The following is a 12946-nucleotide window of genomic DNA, read 5'->3' on the forward strand; positions in this document are numbered from 1 at the left end:
AAGGGAAAGAAGTTGTATGCGGCTTTCATGGATTTGGAGAAAGCATATGATAGGGTGGATAGACAAGGACTGTGGAAAGTATTAAGAATATATGGAGTAGATGGGAAGTTGTTGAATGCTGTGAAGTGTATGTATGATGGTGCTAAGGCTGCAGTGCGTGTGGATGGTGAACTGAGTGAATTTTTCTCTTTGAAGGTTGGATTGAAACAGGGATGTGTCATGTCTCCTTGGTTGTTCAATCTGTACATAGATGGGGTAATAAAAGAGGTACAAGATAGGGTAGTGGATGTTGGAGTGGCCCTGGTGAGAGAGGATAGTGTTTGGAAATTCCCTGTACTGTTGTTTGCAGATGATACTGTGTTGTTGAGTGAAGACGAAGGGGAGCTGCAAGGCTTGGTGGTTGAGTTTGGGAGAGTGTGTAGGAAATGGAATCTAAAGGTGAATGTAGGGAAGAGTAAAGTGATGGTCTTTGAGAGATGTGAAGTCAGTGAATGTACAGTGAGGTTAGATGGTGAGGAATTGGAAAATGTGAGTACGTTTAAGTACTTGGGTAGTGTGATGAGTAAGGATGGAGGTTTGGAGGGTGAAATGCTTCATAGGGTACAGCAGAGAAGAAAGGTTGCTGGTTCCTTGAAAGCAGTGATAAGAAACAGAGAAGTGAGCATGGAAGTGAAAAAGTTACTACATGACAATATTGTGATACCAACTCTAACGTATGGAAGTGAAGCTTGGATAAGGTGACCAGAGTCCCGCTTTTAGGCGGGACAGTCCCGCTTTTTGGACGTCCGTCCCGCTTTTTTGATTGTGACTAGAATGTCCCGCATTTTGAGCAAATTATCTGAATTGTCCCGCTTTTAGAAACTTACTATTGCATTAGATATAACATGACCTTCTTTTATGAAATTAGGATGAATTAGAAAAATTATGCATAATCCTAACCTAATGAAATACCGAATTATTAATATAAAATCTGTAACGCTCACTAGCTGATAACTTTGGTCGACCCATTCACTGTACCGTACGGTATGTTTGGAGTTCGTTGACGTTAGTGTTTGATTAGCAGCCTCAGTTTGAGGTGTAGCGCAGCAGCGGTCGCTGTCACATTACAGTAGTCAATATCTATGTCTATCTATCTATCTATCTATGTATCTATCTGTATCTCTATCTGTCTATTTGTCTCTCTCTCTCTCTCTCTCTCTCTCTCTCTCTCTCTCTCTCTCTCTCTCTCTACAAATATATACGCACACACACACACACACACACACACACACACACACACACAGTAGTCTGGAGTCCTCATCTCAAAAAGCATATAGACAAGATTGAAAAAGTTCAAAGGGCCGCTACAAGATGGATACCAAGCTTAAGGGACCAAAGCTACGAAGAAAGACTAAATAAACTGAATCTACCAACACTACAGGAGAGAAGGAAAAGAGGTGACATGATAATGCTATATAAGTGCATATCAGGGAAGGAGAAAATAGACATAAATGATTACTTAACATATGGAGAAGCATCAGCAAGAGGACACTGCAAAAAACTGCATAAGAAGAGAGGTGATAAAGACGTAAGGAAATTCAGTTTCCCAAACAGAGCAATTGATCAATGGAATGCACTACCGAATGAAGTAGTGTGTGCCAAAACAATTCACAAATTTAAGGATATGTACGATAAATATGGTGTAAGACACGGGACAGTACGAGCTTGACTCATTCCTGTAAAGATACAATTAGGTAAGAACACACACACACACACACCGCTCGCTGGTGCAGTGGTAACGCTCTCTTATAGCATCTGCTAAGACGGGGGTTCGCGCCTTGCTCGGGATGCGAAAAAGTTTCACTGACAAAGCGGGTGGTCACTGTCCTCCTTGAGCAAGAGGATGGGTGTGTGCGTGTGTGAAGGTCAAGGCTTTGCCCTTAGATCGGACTATATGAGCTCTCAGCTCTCTTCCGGGAGGGTAAAATGCCGATGATCACAAAACCATCACGTGATCCTGACCGACCCGGTGAATTACACACACACACACACACACGCACGCACGCGCGCCCCGCTTTTAACTCCAATAAATCCCTGGTCACCTTAAACTTGGACGTTGTTGGAAGGACACAAGGCAAGAGTGAGAGCAGTGGAAATAAGTTATTTGAGAGGAGCCTGTGGGGTCGCATGGAGAGACAGGCTGACAAATGAGGATATAAAAGAGCATTATGGTGTGGATGTGGATGTGGATGTGATAGGAACCGTTAGGAGGAATACACTGAGGTGGTTTGGCCATGTGGAGAGGATGGAGGGTGAAAGACTGACGAAGAGAGTGTATGTGAGTGAGGTGGAGGGGGGGAGAGGGAGGGGGAGGCCGAGGATGAGAGGGAGGGGGAGGCCGAGGATGAGATGGAGGGATGGGGTGGAGAGGTATATGAGAGAGGAGGGTGTGAGTTGGGAGCGGGGCAGAGAAATGGCGGGGGACGTGGAGACGATTTGTTTGTGGCCACCCCGAACGGGATTGAGGCGTCTGGCAACAGATAGAAGATAGATGGATCATGTATCACCATATTTTAGATGTGTTTCTTGTTTACATTAGCTTGTTTAGTCGAATTTATGCCAATATTATGTCATGAGGCTGTAATTTGTTTGCAGTAAACGCTGTGTTGGCCAGCAATGGTAGTTTTACAACTTCGAAATAGTACTTGCTCCGATATGGTATATTGGAATAGTCTACAACGGTCCGCTGCCACATGTACCGGTACTTATTATTTTTTGTAGAATTGCAACAGTTGTATGCACTTAAGGATTAATTGATGCCTGATTTAATTCTAAGGATTTGTGGAATGTTTGAGTTACAACATTTATAAAAACAGGAGAGTTATAACTTATAAGGCTTACGATGTACTTATGACTGCCCTTCACATCACATGGCGCAACTCTAAGGGGCAGCATAGGGTTTGTGCTCGTTTTCTAGGTCTCCAGAATATGCATTTAAGTGAAAAATTGCTCATACGCCCAGAGATGGTGGATTTGTGAGGATTTTTGGGCATTTAGAATTCGCCCCTGTAACCATTATGTTGTTACCAAGGTTGAATATTGTTGAGAAGCTTGATTTACTGGAAGTTTCTGTGTTTCACGAATTTTACCGTTATGTGTCAGAGTTGCCAGTTAGTCTGCTATTTGTGAGCGGAGGTATTTTGTAAGTTGTTCAATAACTTTTGTGCTCCTTTTCATTATAATGTTGTATTTATGTGATTGTTAAACTATTTAATTTTATCTCGGTTTGTGTGCTAAATAATTTAAAGTGTAATTGCAGTTAACTGCAGATTGTATAGCTTCGGTACTTGTGAAAACAGTGAAGTTGGCAAGCATCAAGGTTAATTATTTGGAAGATAAAGACCATTTAAGAAGCCAGTATTTATTTGCTATGCCTCAGCTCATCCCGTTGATGGACACCAAAAGGTTGACCATAGGTAGAACAACTCAGTGGGCAACGTCCTTCTTTTACTGTACGACTGCTGTTGGAGAATGGGCCTGTGGTAGTGTGGGACGTAACGATATGTATGCCAGCTATGGTCACCACATAAAGTAAATGACATTCAAGAACTCGAACAAATATAGAGAGCCTTCACACACAAGCTCACCAGAGACCACTCAAATTACTGGAAGTGTTATGCTAGGTTTTTTAGGTCGGCTTCCCGTCCGCGAAGCACCTATTGTATAGCCGATTCCTTTTTCTAGACCGGAGCTAGGATACACCACGAGAGGAACAGGGCATAAAAACTTTGGGCAACTACCTTACACATATTTTACTATATTCTCCAGAACAATACAAACAAAATTACACAGTACAATGTCAGGGGGTGTTAGACAGGACTCGGACTAGCGGGTATGGTATGTATCTCACAGGATACTTCCAGTCACGAGGGTATAGGACAGACAGTGCGTGATAGGTGAGTTGGATTTGTACACAATGGGGTGCTTCTGAAAAGCCTATATTCCAGTGGATGTCACCACCATTGGGACAAACACAGTCCTTGCGCTGTTTGAAAAGCATATTTTTCTTTGTTATATATCTACACTGTTGTGTGAAACCGTGAATCATAGTAATGTCATATACCGTAATATAAACAATACAAATAGAAGACAGTCCAGTGTTTAAGTTTTTCACGAGAGATTTATTTTCAAAACAAACGCACGAAGACTAATGCTTAAAATAATACAATTTAGACTACTTGTGGTCTGGTTAGGTTAGAGGGTCTGAGGGGGCAACACCGCGGCCTTCTAAAGCCGTGGCAACACGGATCTTGTGGTGTGCATGGGTGAAGGGAGTGAGCAAAATGCTGAGTCCCAGTATTTATTCAACATTAAATTTCTGCCCACATGGAGACTGAATGAGTCAAGATACCCACTAGGCGTAATTTACAGTCTGAACAAACTATGTATTAAGAACCTAACTTGCACTAAATGCAGCAGAAATTAAATGTAGGACCACCGAAATGGCAGGTTGCCATCAATGATATTTTAATTTCCGATTATGATAAATATAAACAATTCACGCTACATTATATGTGCGTGTTCTACAGTATTTGTATTATTTATTTTACGGTATATGACATTACCATGATTCACAGTTTCACACAACAGTGTAGATAGTTAACAAAGAAAAATATGCTTTTTAAACTGCGCGGGGATGTGTTTGTCCAAATGGTGGTGACATCTACCGGAATACTAGCTTTGAAAGCACCCCATTTTAGTCTAGAGTCACGTATCTCACAATATTGGTACTATACCCTTTCTCAGGAAACATGAATGAGAGAATTTTACAAAGCCTTTGCCAAAATCGGAACACGAGTGACCGTGTGAAGGATTAAGAGGTCCCCTCGGGATTCTTAACCTTCCTCCTTCCCTCTTCCGTTTTCTTTCCTCTACACACACACACACACACACACACACACACACACACACACACGACGCTTAAATAATAAAACAATGTGTAGCCTCTATTTATCTGTCAGTGTCCTGATATCGGTCCATATGAGGAGGGATGTAGGATGGGAGTGGCCCGGGTCGGAATGTGGGGAGGGGTTGGGAAGCCATGAAAGATGAAGAAAAATTATTTTATTTTATTTTATTGTTTTATTACTATTCTTTATGAAAAAACATAAACTGATTTACAATAATATTACTGATCGAAGGATCAACAGTAATATTTCCTTTATAAATATTCATTATATTCTAAAATTTACATTGAAAATACAATCTCTCTCTCTCTCTCTCTCTCTCTCTCTCTCTCTCTCTCTCTCTCTCTCTCTCTATCACTCGATATTCATGTCTCCCTCATCTAAACCTTCTTCAGTGGTGGAATCCCCCTGCCCCCATCCCGTCACTATGAAAACACACACACACACACACACACACACACACACACACACACACACACACACGACGCTTAAGTAATAAAACAATGTGAAGCCTCTATTTATCTATCAGTGTCCAGCAGGGGCGCACCAAGGAATTTTCTAAGGGGAGGTCCTCATTTGCCAGTTTCCTGAAGTTTACATATAAGTTTTATAGTTCTAAGTTGTGTGTATATATATATATATATATATATATATATATATATATATATATATATATATATATATATATATATATATATATATATATATATATATATATATATTCTGATAGAATGATAGATTTTTTGGTAGGTCGTCAGTTATTTAAAAAAAAACGTGTGTGTGTGTGTGTGTGTGTGTGTGTGTGTGCAAATGTTGTGTGTGTGGGCAAAAAGCTAGGTGAAGAGAGGGGATGGGGATGGATAGGAAGGCAGGAAGGATGATGTTTTGAGTTCAGGGTGGGTGGGTCTGCATGCTAGAGAGAGAGAGAGAGAGAGAGAGAGAGAGGTGAGGAGTGACCACTTGTCCCCTGGGAATGACCAGCCCTCCCCCCCTCTCTCTCTCTCTCTCTCTCTCTCTCTCTCTCTCTCAAGGTTCTGTAGTAGTGAATAATAATGTCAATGCAAAGTATAACTTAACTGTGATATAAGTATTATAAAATAAATAAAACATTGGAATATATTTATTGAGAACAACTCTAAGAAGTCCCTTCGAGACGTCAGCATGTGGAACTGTCATTAATTCCCTGTGGGCCAATTAACATTCACCTTCATACATGTCTACACCCTTCTGTCACAATATTCGCCATAGATTCCACAATATTTCTCCTCATCTTTACTTTCCAATACAAAGCATACCATTAGTCATGATAATGATTGCACACACACACACACACACACACACACACACACACACGAGAGAGAGAGAGAGAGAGAGAGAGAGAGAGAGAGAGGGTAGATGGGGGAGGGAGGAGGGGGACAAGAAAGGACGGAAGCAGAGGTTTAGAGAGAGAGTCAGTCAGGTGCTGTGACCTGAAATGCCAACTTACAAATTCTTGATGACAGGCGAATCAAGCTGAAAAACAAAAAGTAAAATAAAAGGAATAATATGCTATTAAATCTAAATATACAACGAATAACTGGTCCAATATTTTTCGTTTATTTTTAGCGCTTTGTAACAAAAAAAAAAAAAAAAAAAAAAGTTGCATCCAAAAACAGGAACCACAGTTCATATTGACCTGTGAGCATAGCGGGTCACTTATACCCATTCATTGATTGTGTGTGTGTGTGTGTGTGTGTGTGTGTGTGTGTGTGTGTGTGTGTGTGTGTGTGTGTGTGTGTGTGTGTGTGTGTGTGTGTGTGTGTGCGCGCCTCTTGCCCTCAGGGTTGTCCCTGGCCAGCTTGTATTCCCACAGGTCGTTAAATCAGATGCCTTCGGCCTTTGACAGTGACTTTGGAGTAAAATAGACGATATTCTACATTCGTTTTTCCTGAGACAGACTATAGTGTCCAATTGTACACTGAGTAGTGGTAGAGCACTAATTTAGACACGGTATATTGGCAGGTATGCACTGTTATAGGTGTCACTACTAGAACACTGCCTTCAGCACTCGAGGTCTAGTCAGTATAGGCACTATATTCACACTTGTGGGAGCAGACACTATTTTGTGGGAGAAGGGTGAGGGCTCTGGTCGGGCAGAGTGGACCCGGGGACTCGCAGGTGTTGGCCAGGTGTCAGCGGAGTCCCGTCAGGCGTCCCTTCCTTTAAGGGCCAAGGACTATCCACAAGGGCGTTGTCACCCGTCGTGGACTACGGTCAGGCATGGTGAAAGGCCCCTCACTGGTGGGGCTGGGCAGGGGAGTCTGGTCCTTCGGGCTGGGGCCGAGCAACTCGAGCAGGCGCTACTGTCAGCACCCGCCGTGGGGAGGAAGTTGCTGTCACCTGGGTCTAGAGAGGTCGCACTCTGGGAATCTGGGGGCGCAATCAAAGGTCCATCGTCTGCAGCCTCTCTCCTGTCAGGTCACCGTCAGGGTAGTACTGCGGCGTCACCTCCGGCAGGAGTCCATCAGGTTCTTGACCCCCTTGGGTGCTGGCTGAATAGCGTGAACAGAGCCTTTCCACAAGTCCTCTAGGCAGAGGTTCTCCTTTTGGGGGCTGCCTCTGTTGGGAGAGCTGGAAAGGTCTCCCTCAGGTTGCGAAATCACAGGGAGCGAGAAACTTTTTAGGTGTCTCTCCCTGGCGCGGCTACAGGCCGTTGCCGAGGTCCCATGGGCAACAGGGGGAGAGTGGCTAAAGGTCATCCCTTCCCTGTCGGTGCAGCCACCGGTCGTCACCAGGGCCCGACTTCTTGAGAGTACCGTGGGTGAAGTGTGGCTACCGGCCATCACCTGTCCACAGGCGCGTCTACAGGCCATTGCCAGAGTCCCGTATGAAGAGCAATATGTAGGCAGGGAGCAGCTACAGGCCGTCTCCTTCCTACTGGTGCGGCTACATGCCGTCACCAGTGTTGTGCTCTTCGAGGCAACTGCAGAAGGAGAGAGGGTGTACCATTCTCTCCCCGAGTGCAGCTGCAGGCTGTCACTGGTTCTGCAGGAGGAGGGGGGTGGGCAACACCGGAGCGGCTACAGGCCGTCTCAGATTTGGCACGGCTACAGGCCATCGCAGCTCCACCCTAATCCTGGTGAGGGCTGGCTCAGCAAGAGGGTAACGTACCTGGACTGCGGTGTTGGTGTCGCGCACGCTTCTTGGAATAGGGGCGCGTGGCCATATGGGACATATGCCCATATCGCATGGATGGTGCACGCGCCCTTAGAACCTCTCCATAGTCACCTCCTGGGGGTGTTGTCATGTCCCCCATTGCCACGGCTGGCATTTCAGGGAGAGACTGAAACATCTTTAATTGTAATCCCCCCAAAGACGGAGGGAACGATATATGTTTTTAAAATCCTAGAGGGGCACTGGGCTACGAGGTGGCTCAGCCCCCCTTCTTTTTTATGAAATCAAATTAGTAGTAGCCCTAGAGGGCACAGTGCCAAACCCATCATCAAGTGGAGGGGATGACATCTTGAGCCAATACCACCCAGGGATGGGCAGAACCTGCAAAAGGGAAACAATAAATGCTGTCTCGACGGATAAAGACAATCCAAGCAGAAAACTTCAATAATAAAGGACCCAAGCTCATCAACTGCCCCCCAAGAGATATTCGAGATCTAACAGGGTGCAGCACAGCTTTCAATAGGAGGCTGGTCAGATTCCTGGTAACCATGCCAGATGAGCCTCCAGTCCCACAGAGCCCAACCTACGGAGGAGCTACATCAAATTCAGTCAGTGACCAGTTCCAGTACATGAGGATTGGGCAGAGGTGTGGAAGTGGTGGATCTCCAGACTGGCCATGGTGATGACACCTAGATCTGTGACAAGTAAGTATGAACAGCCCAACCCGGTCCGACCTTAACGCTTCTGAAAAGCTTATATCTCAGCAGTGACAGGGCCGATCACTACGTGGTTTTCACCATATGATAGCCTATTCTTTAAGATTTGTTTTTGACAGGTTTCATCACACCCGGGTGGTGAACATGACACGCGTCAAGTGCAACATGCCAAAAATCATGAAAAGAGGGTCATAGGCCAGACAGTTTATCGTAAAGGCATGAAACTTGGTAGGTAGATAGCCATCAATATACTCTACAGTAGGCATCCTCATGGTGTAAGACATTTCAATGCTCTCGGATTTAAATGGCCTTGCTTATACTGTACCTTGCAGACAAGAGCGTTTTACTGGTACTATACAGTTAAATGAAGACGAAGGGGAACTTCAAGGCTTGGTGAGTGAGTTTTGGAGAGTTTGTAAGAAATGGAATCTAAAGACGAGTGTAGGAAAGTGTAAGGTTTGGTATTCGAGAGAAATGAAGTTGCTAAATGCACAGTGAGGCTGGATAGTGAGGGGATGGAAAATGTGAGTGCATTTAAGTATACCTGGGTAGTGTGATGAGTAAGGATGGAATTTTAGAGGATGCAGTGCTTGAAAGGACACAACAGGGAAGAAAGATTACCTATTCATTGAATTCAGTGATAAGAAATAGAGTTTTGCGCATGGAAATACAGTTGCTGCACAATAGTATTGTGATACCTACTCTAATGTAAAGAAGCAAAGCTTTGATCTTGTTGGAAGAACACAAGTCGAGAGTGAGAGCAGTGGAAATGAGTTATTTGAGAGGAGCATTTGGAGCTACATGGAGAGACAGACTGGCAAATGAGGAAGTGAAAGACCATTGTGATGCAGATGTGATAGAAAGCATTAGGAAAAATACATTGAAGTGGTTAGGCCATGTGGAGGGGATGGAGAATGAGAGACTAATGAGGAGAGAGGATGTGAGTGAGGTGGACGGGGGGGAGAGGGAGGAGCAAACTGAGGATGAGATGGAGGGATGGAGTGGAGAGGTAGGCCTATATGAGAGAGGGGGTTGTGTGTTGGGGGGGAGGGCAGCGACATGGGGGTGATATGTTTGTGACCACCCCTTACAGGATTAAGGCAATTGGCAGATAAAAAGAGCTGTTTTGCTTAGAGTGTTCCATAATCTACACTCTCCTTCAGTGTGTGGACCTCGATGAGTGCCAGCGTGCCGACAGTTGTGGTCCCCAGGCCAAGTGTAGCAACAGGGAGGGTGGCCATCTATGCGAATGTCCCGCAGGCTTCCAGGGCGACCCATATTCTCCTTCAGGTTGCCAGGTAAGGGAAGAGTAAGGAGAGGGAGCTTACTTCAGAATTATTGTCAGTGTACAGTTGTACTTTTTGTTCCTATATTTCTCTTAGATGTCTATATGAAATCATCACCAAGTTACTGATGCAATTATTACCATGTTTCGATTCCTAAGGACATCAATGAGTGCGAAAAGAGCCCTTGTGCAGTCAATGCCCTGTGCGTGGATGGAATCAACAACTACACGTGTGCCTGCCCGCCTGGCTATTTGGGTGACCCCTACAATATTTACGGCACTTGTCAAGGTGAGCCTGACTGGCTTAGGGAAATGGCAAAATATGGTAGGGTCATAAATTATGTGTTTACATTGTAGGTTTTTAAAAATGGCGGATAAGATTATCACCTCTGTTTGAGGTAGTACATTCTTTATACAGTACATGTGCATTATATAAATCAGTATGTTATACTGTATAGACAGTGTGCAGGTGGGTCCCATTATACATATGGGATATGTTAATGAAGGACTGCTTGTATAGCAGGAACTTGCCTAATGGCATAAAAGAAAAGGATCACAAAAACTTGTATAACAGAGTACATAACTTACAGGAAAAATAGCGTTAGGTTAACTGACCCTTCTCACATTACCGAATTTGGGTCTAAATTGCCCATTCTTGTATGGTCGGTTTCTTGAATAGCGGATGTTCGTATGGTGGGACCCACCTGTAATCATTTCATCAAACTTAGGTAACCACAATATGATCTAGAAAAATAAATCTGTTGCTCATTCAGCACTTTTAATTGATCCAAAGTATTCCAGCTTGTAGTTCTTCCCAAGGAAGGTGGTGTAGGACTCAAAATTTTGTTTACAGAGCATAGTATATAATTAAATTTTTAGGTGATGAGGCTTCCGGATCTTCCAGCCATAGAGCAGTTACCACCACTGTCTAGTTCCTCACTTTAGTATTGTACATAGCTACTGAACACAGTAATCCTGACTAATACTACCTAGATGAGCAACTGCAGAACCATGTGCAGCTCAGGCCCTCGACTAATCTTGCACTGCTTACTCACTAACAAGATATTAACGAGTGCGTGGACCCAGCCTTGGAGGAGAGAGAGGAAGCTAATGAGATTGAAACCACCACCTCTCTGATCATTGAGGTTGATGGGGTAGTGACTACACTGTTGCCCCATCCTGCCTCCAACTGGACATTCCCTTGTGGTACATCAGCCACCTGTATGAACACTCCTGGCTCATATGAATGTCGGTGCCCTCAAGGTTTCTCTGGCGACCCTCTCCAGCAGTGTACAGACATCAATGAGTGCGGTCTCACCACTACCTGTGCTCAAAACGCCAAGTGTCTCAACGTTCCTGGGTCATTCAAGTGCTTCTGCCCCCCTGGGTTTGAGGGCGACGGGAAGAAGTCATGCAGCAGTTAGTAATCTAACCACCATCCTGCTCCTTTCTTCCCTGTAATTTCTCCTAAGACCAGACATAGCAATAATGCTGGAGGACTGTGGACATAATCCTTCTTTGTCACCTGATGCAGCACCCAACAACTTCCCTCATAGTGTGTTGAGGATTGATTTATGACCCATTGTTGGCCCATGGACAACCAAAGCTTACTTTCACATTTGTGTCCTTTGTCACAGGGTACAGCTTGAAATCATCCTGCTTCTTATCCTCTGTCTCACCATGATGATAACAAGCAATATTTTTCTTTGCCTGCTTTTCTGGAGTAACCTTGGTGTTTGTAAGTTATCTCTCTGAGGTACATAACCCTTTCATTGTTGTGGACACCTTTAGCTAATGTATTTCAGTATAACTACAGTAATATCGCAATTTACTCCATTTCTTCCAATAATGTACCTTTTCTTTTATTCTTTGAACTCTTAATTTTATTTAACTTTGGGAGACTGTAGTGGCTGATCTGAAAGAGGGTATATCTGATCCTAATTACCAGTGGTTTCCCAAAGGTTAAATAAAAGCATCAAGATGTAGCAGAAGTAAAATGAAAAAGATCTCTTCAAATTGAGGAGGTTAGTTCATTTTGAGAGATATCCAATACACTTCAAAGGTTAAGTCTGAGCATAATTTTCTTGACACTTGTGGGAAGTGGAATCTGTGTTTCAGTTAGGCATCTGTGCCACAGACAGATTCTACTAACCTTTATCTCTTTGTCTCATTATTTTTATGCAGCTTTTCTAGCTTCTGCTGTTTAATGCCTTCAATCTAGTGATGCATTTTTTCACTACTGTATGTTCTTGTTCATTTTAATCAGTGTAAGTGAATCTTTTCAAATTAAAGGAGTTCTGTATAGCTTTCATTATCTCTTAGTACAGGGACACTCTCCCAAAGTGAAAATAATCATATAGTGATACAGTAATAAGAATAATATGTCATCAGGCTGAGGAAGTTGCCATTACCTCATACCATTTAATTTGGTACTGTTTTTGGTATCTTGTACAGTATTGAGTTTTTCTTGAACCACGCCTCAGCCATAATAAACACAACTGCACTAAATGAATACCATGAATTATGTGATTGTACTATATAGGAAGTGGAAGAGTATTGCATGCTCAGGTCATGTATCAAGAACAGGAGTTTTCAAACTGTCATTTGGTAACAGAAATCCGACTGGTTACATGATGACTCAGAATCATGCTTACAGATTTATGTAAGTTCTCTTGCTTGCTCTGTTGTGAAAATTTCTATTACTGGTATGATTATGTTTTGACTCTCCTTTTGTTGTGCTGATGAGACCATAACATTAGGTTATGGCCATGAAAATTTAAGACATCTTTTGAATGCAATAGTTGTCAGTATTTTTTTTTTTTTTTGGGGGGGGGTTATAATCATGT

General features: G+C 43.4%; 1 protein-coding gene across 1 annotated transcript in view; it reads left to right on the top strand.

The window, feature by feature from the left end:
* dpy (fibrillin-like protein dumpy) overlaps positions 1 to 12946 on the top strand; it is a 442341-nt gene that overhangs the window by 147512 nt on the left and 281883 nt on the right. Inside the window, 3 exon segments of the mRNA XM_080267992.1 lie at positions 9979 to 10113; positions 10260 to 10389; positions 11163 to 11519. Coding sequence (XP_080124118.1) covers positions 9979 to 10113; positions 10260 to 10389; positions 11163 to 11519 — 622 coding nt within the window.

The sequence above is a fragment of the Coenobita brevimanus genome, chromosome 26, assembly GCF_032717465.1.
Source record: "Coenobita brevimanus isolate Jiangsu-jjx chromosome 26, ASM3271746v2, whole genome shotgun sequence".
In the NCBI taxonomy this organism is placed as follows: domain Eukaryota; kingdom Metazoa; phylum Arthropoda; class Malacostraca; order Decapoda; family Coenobitidae; genus Coenobita; species Coenobita brevimanus.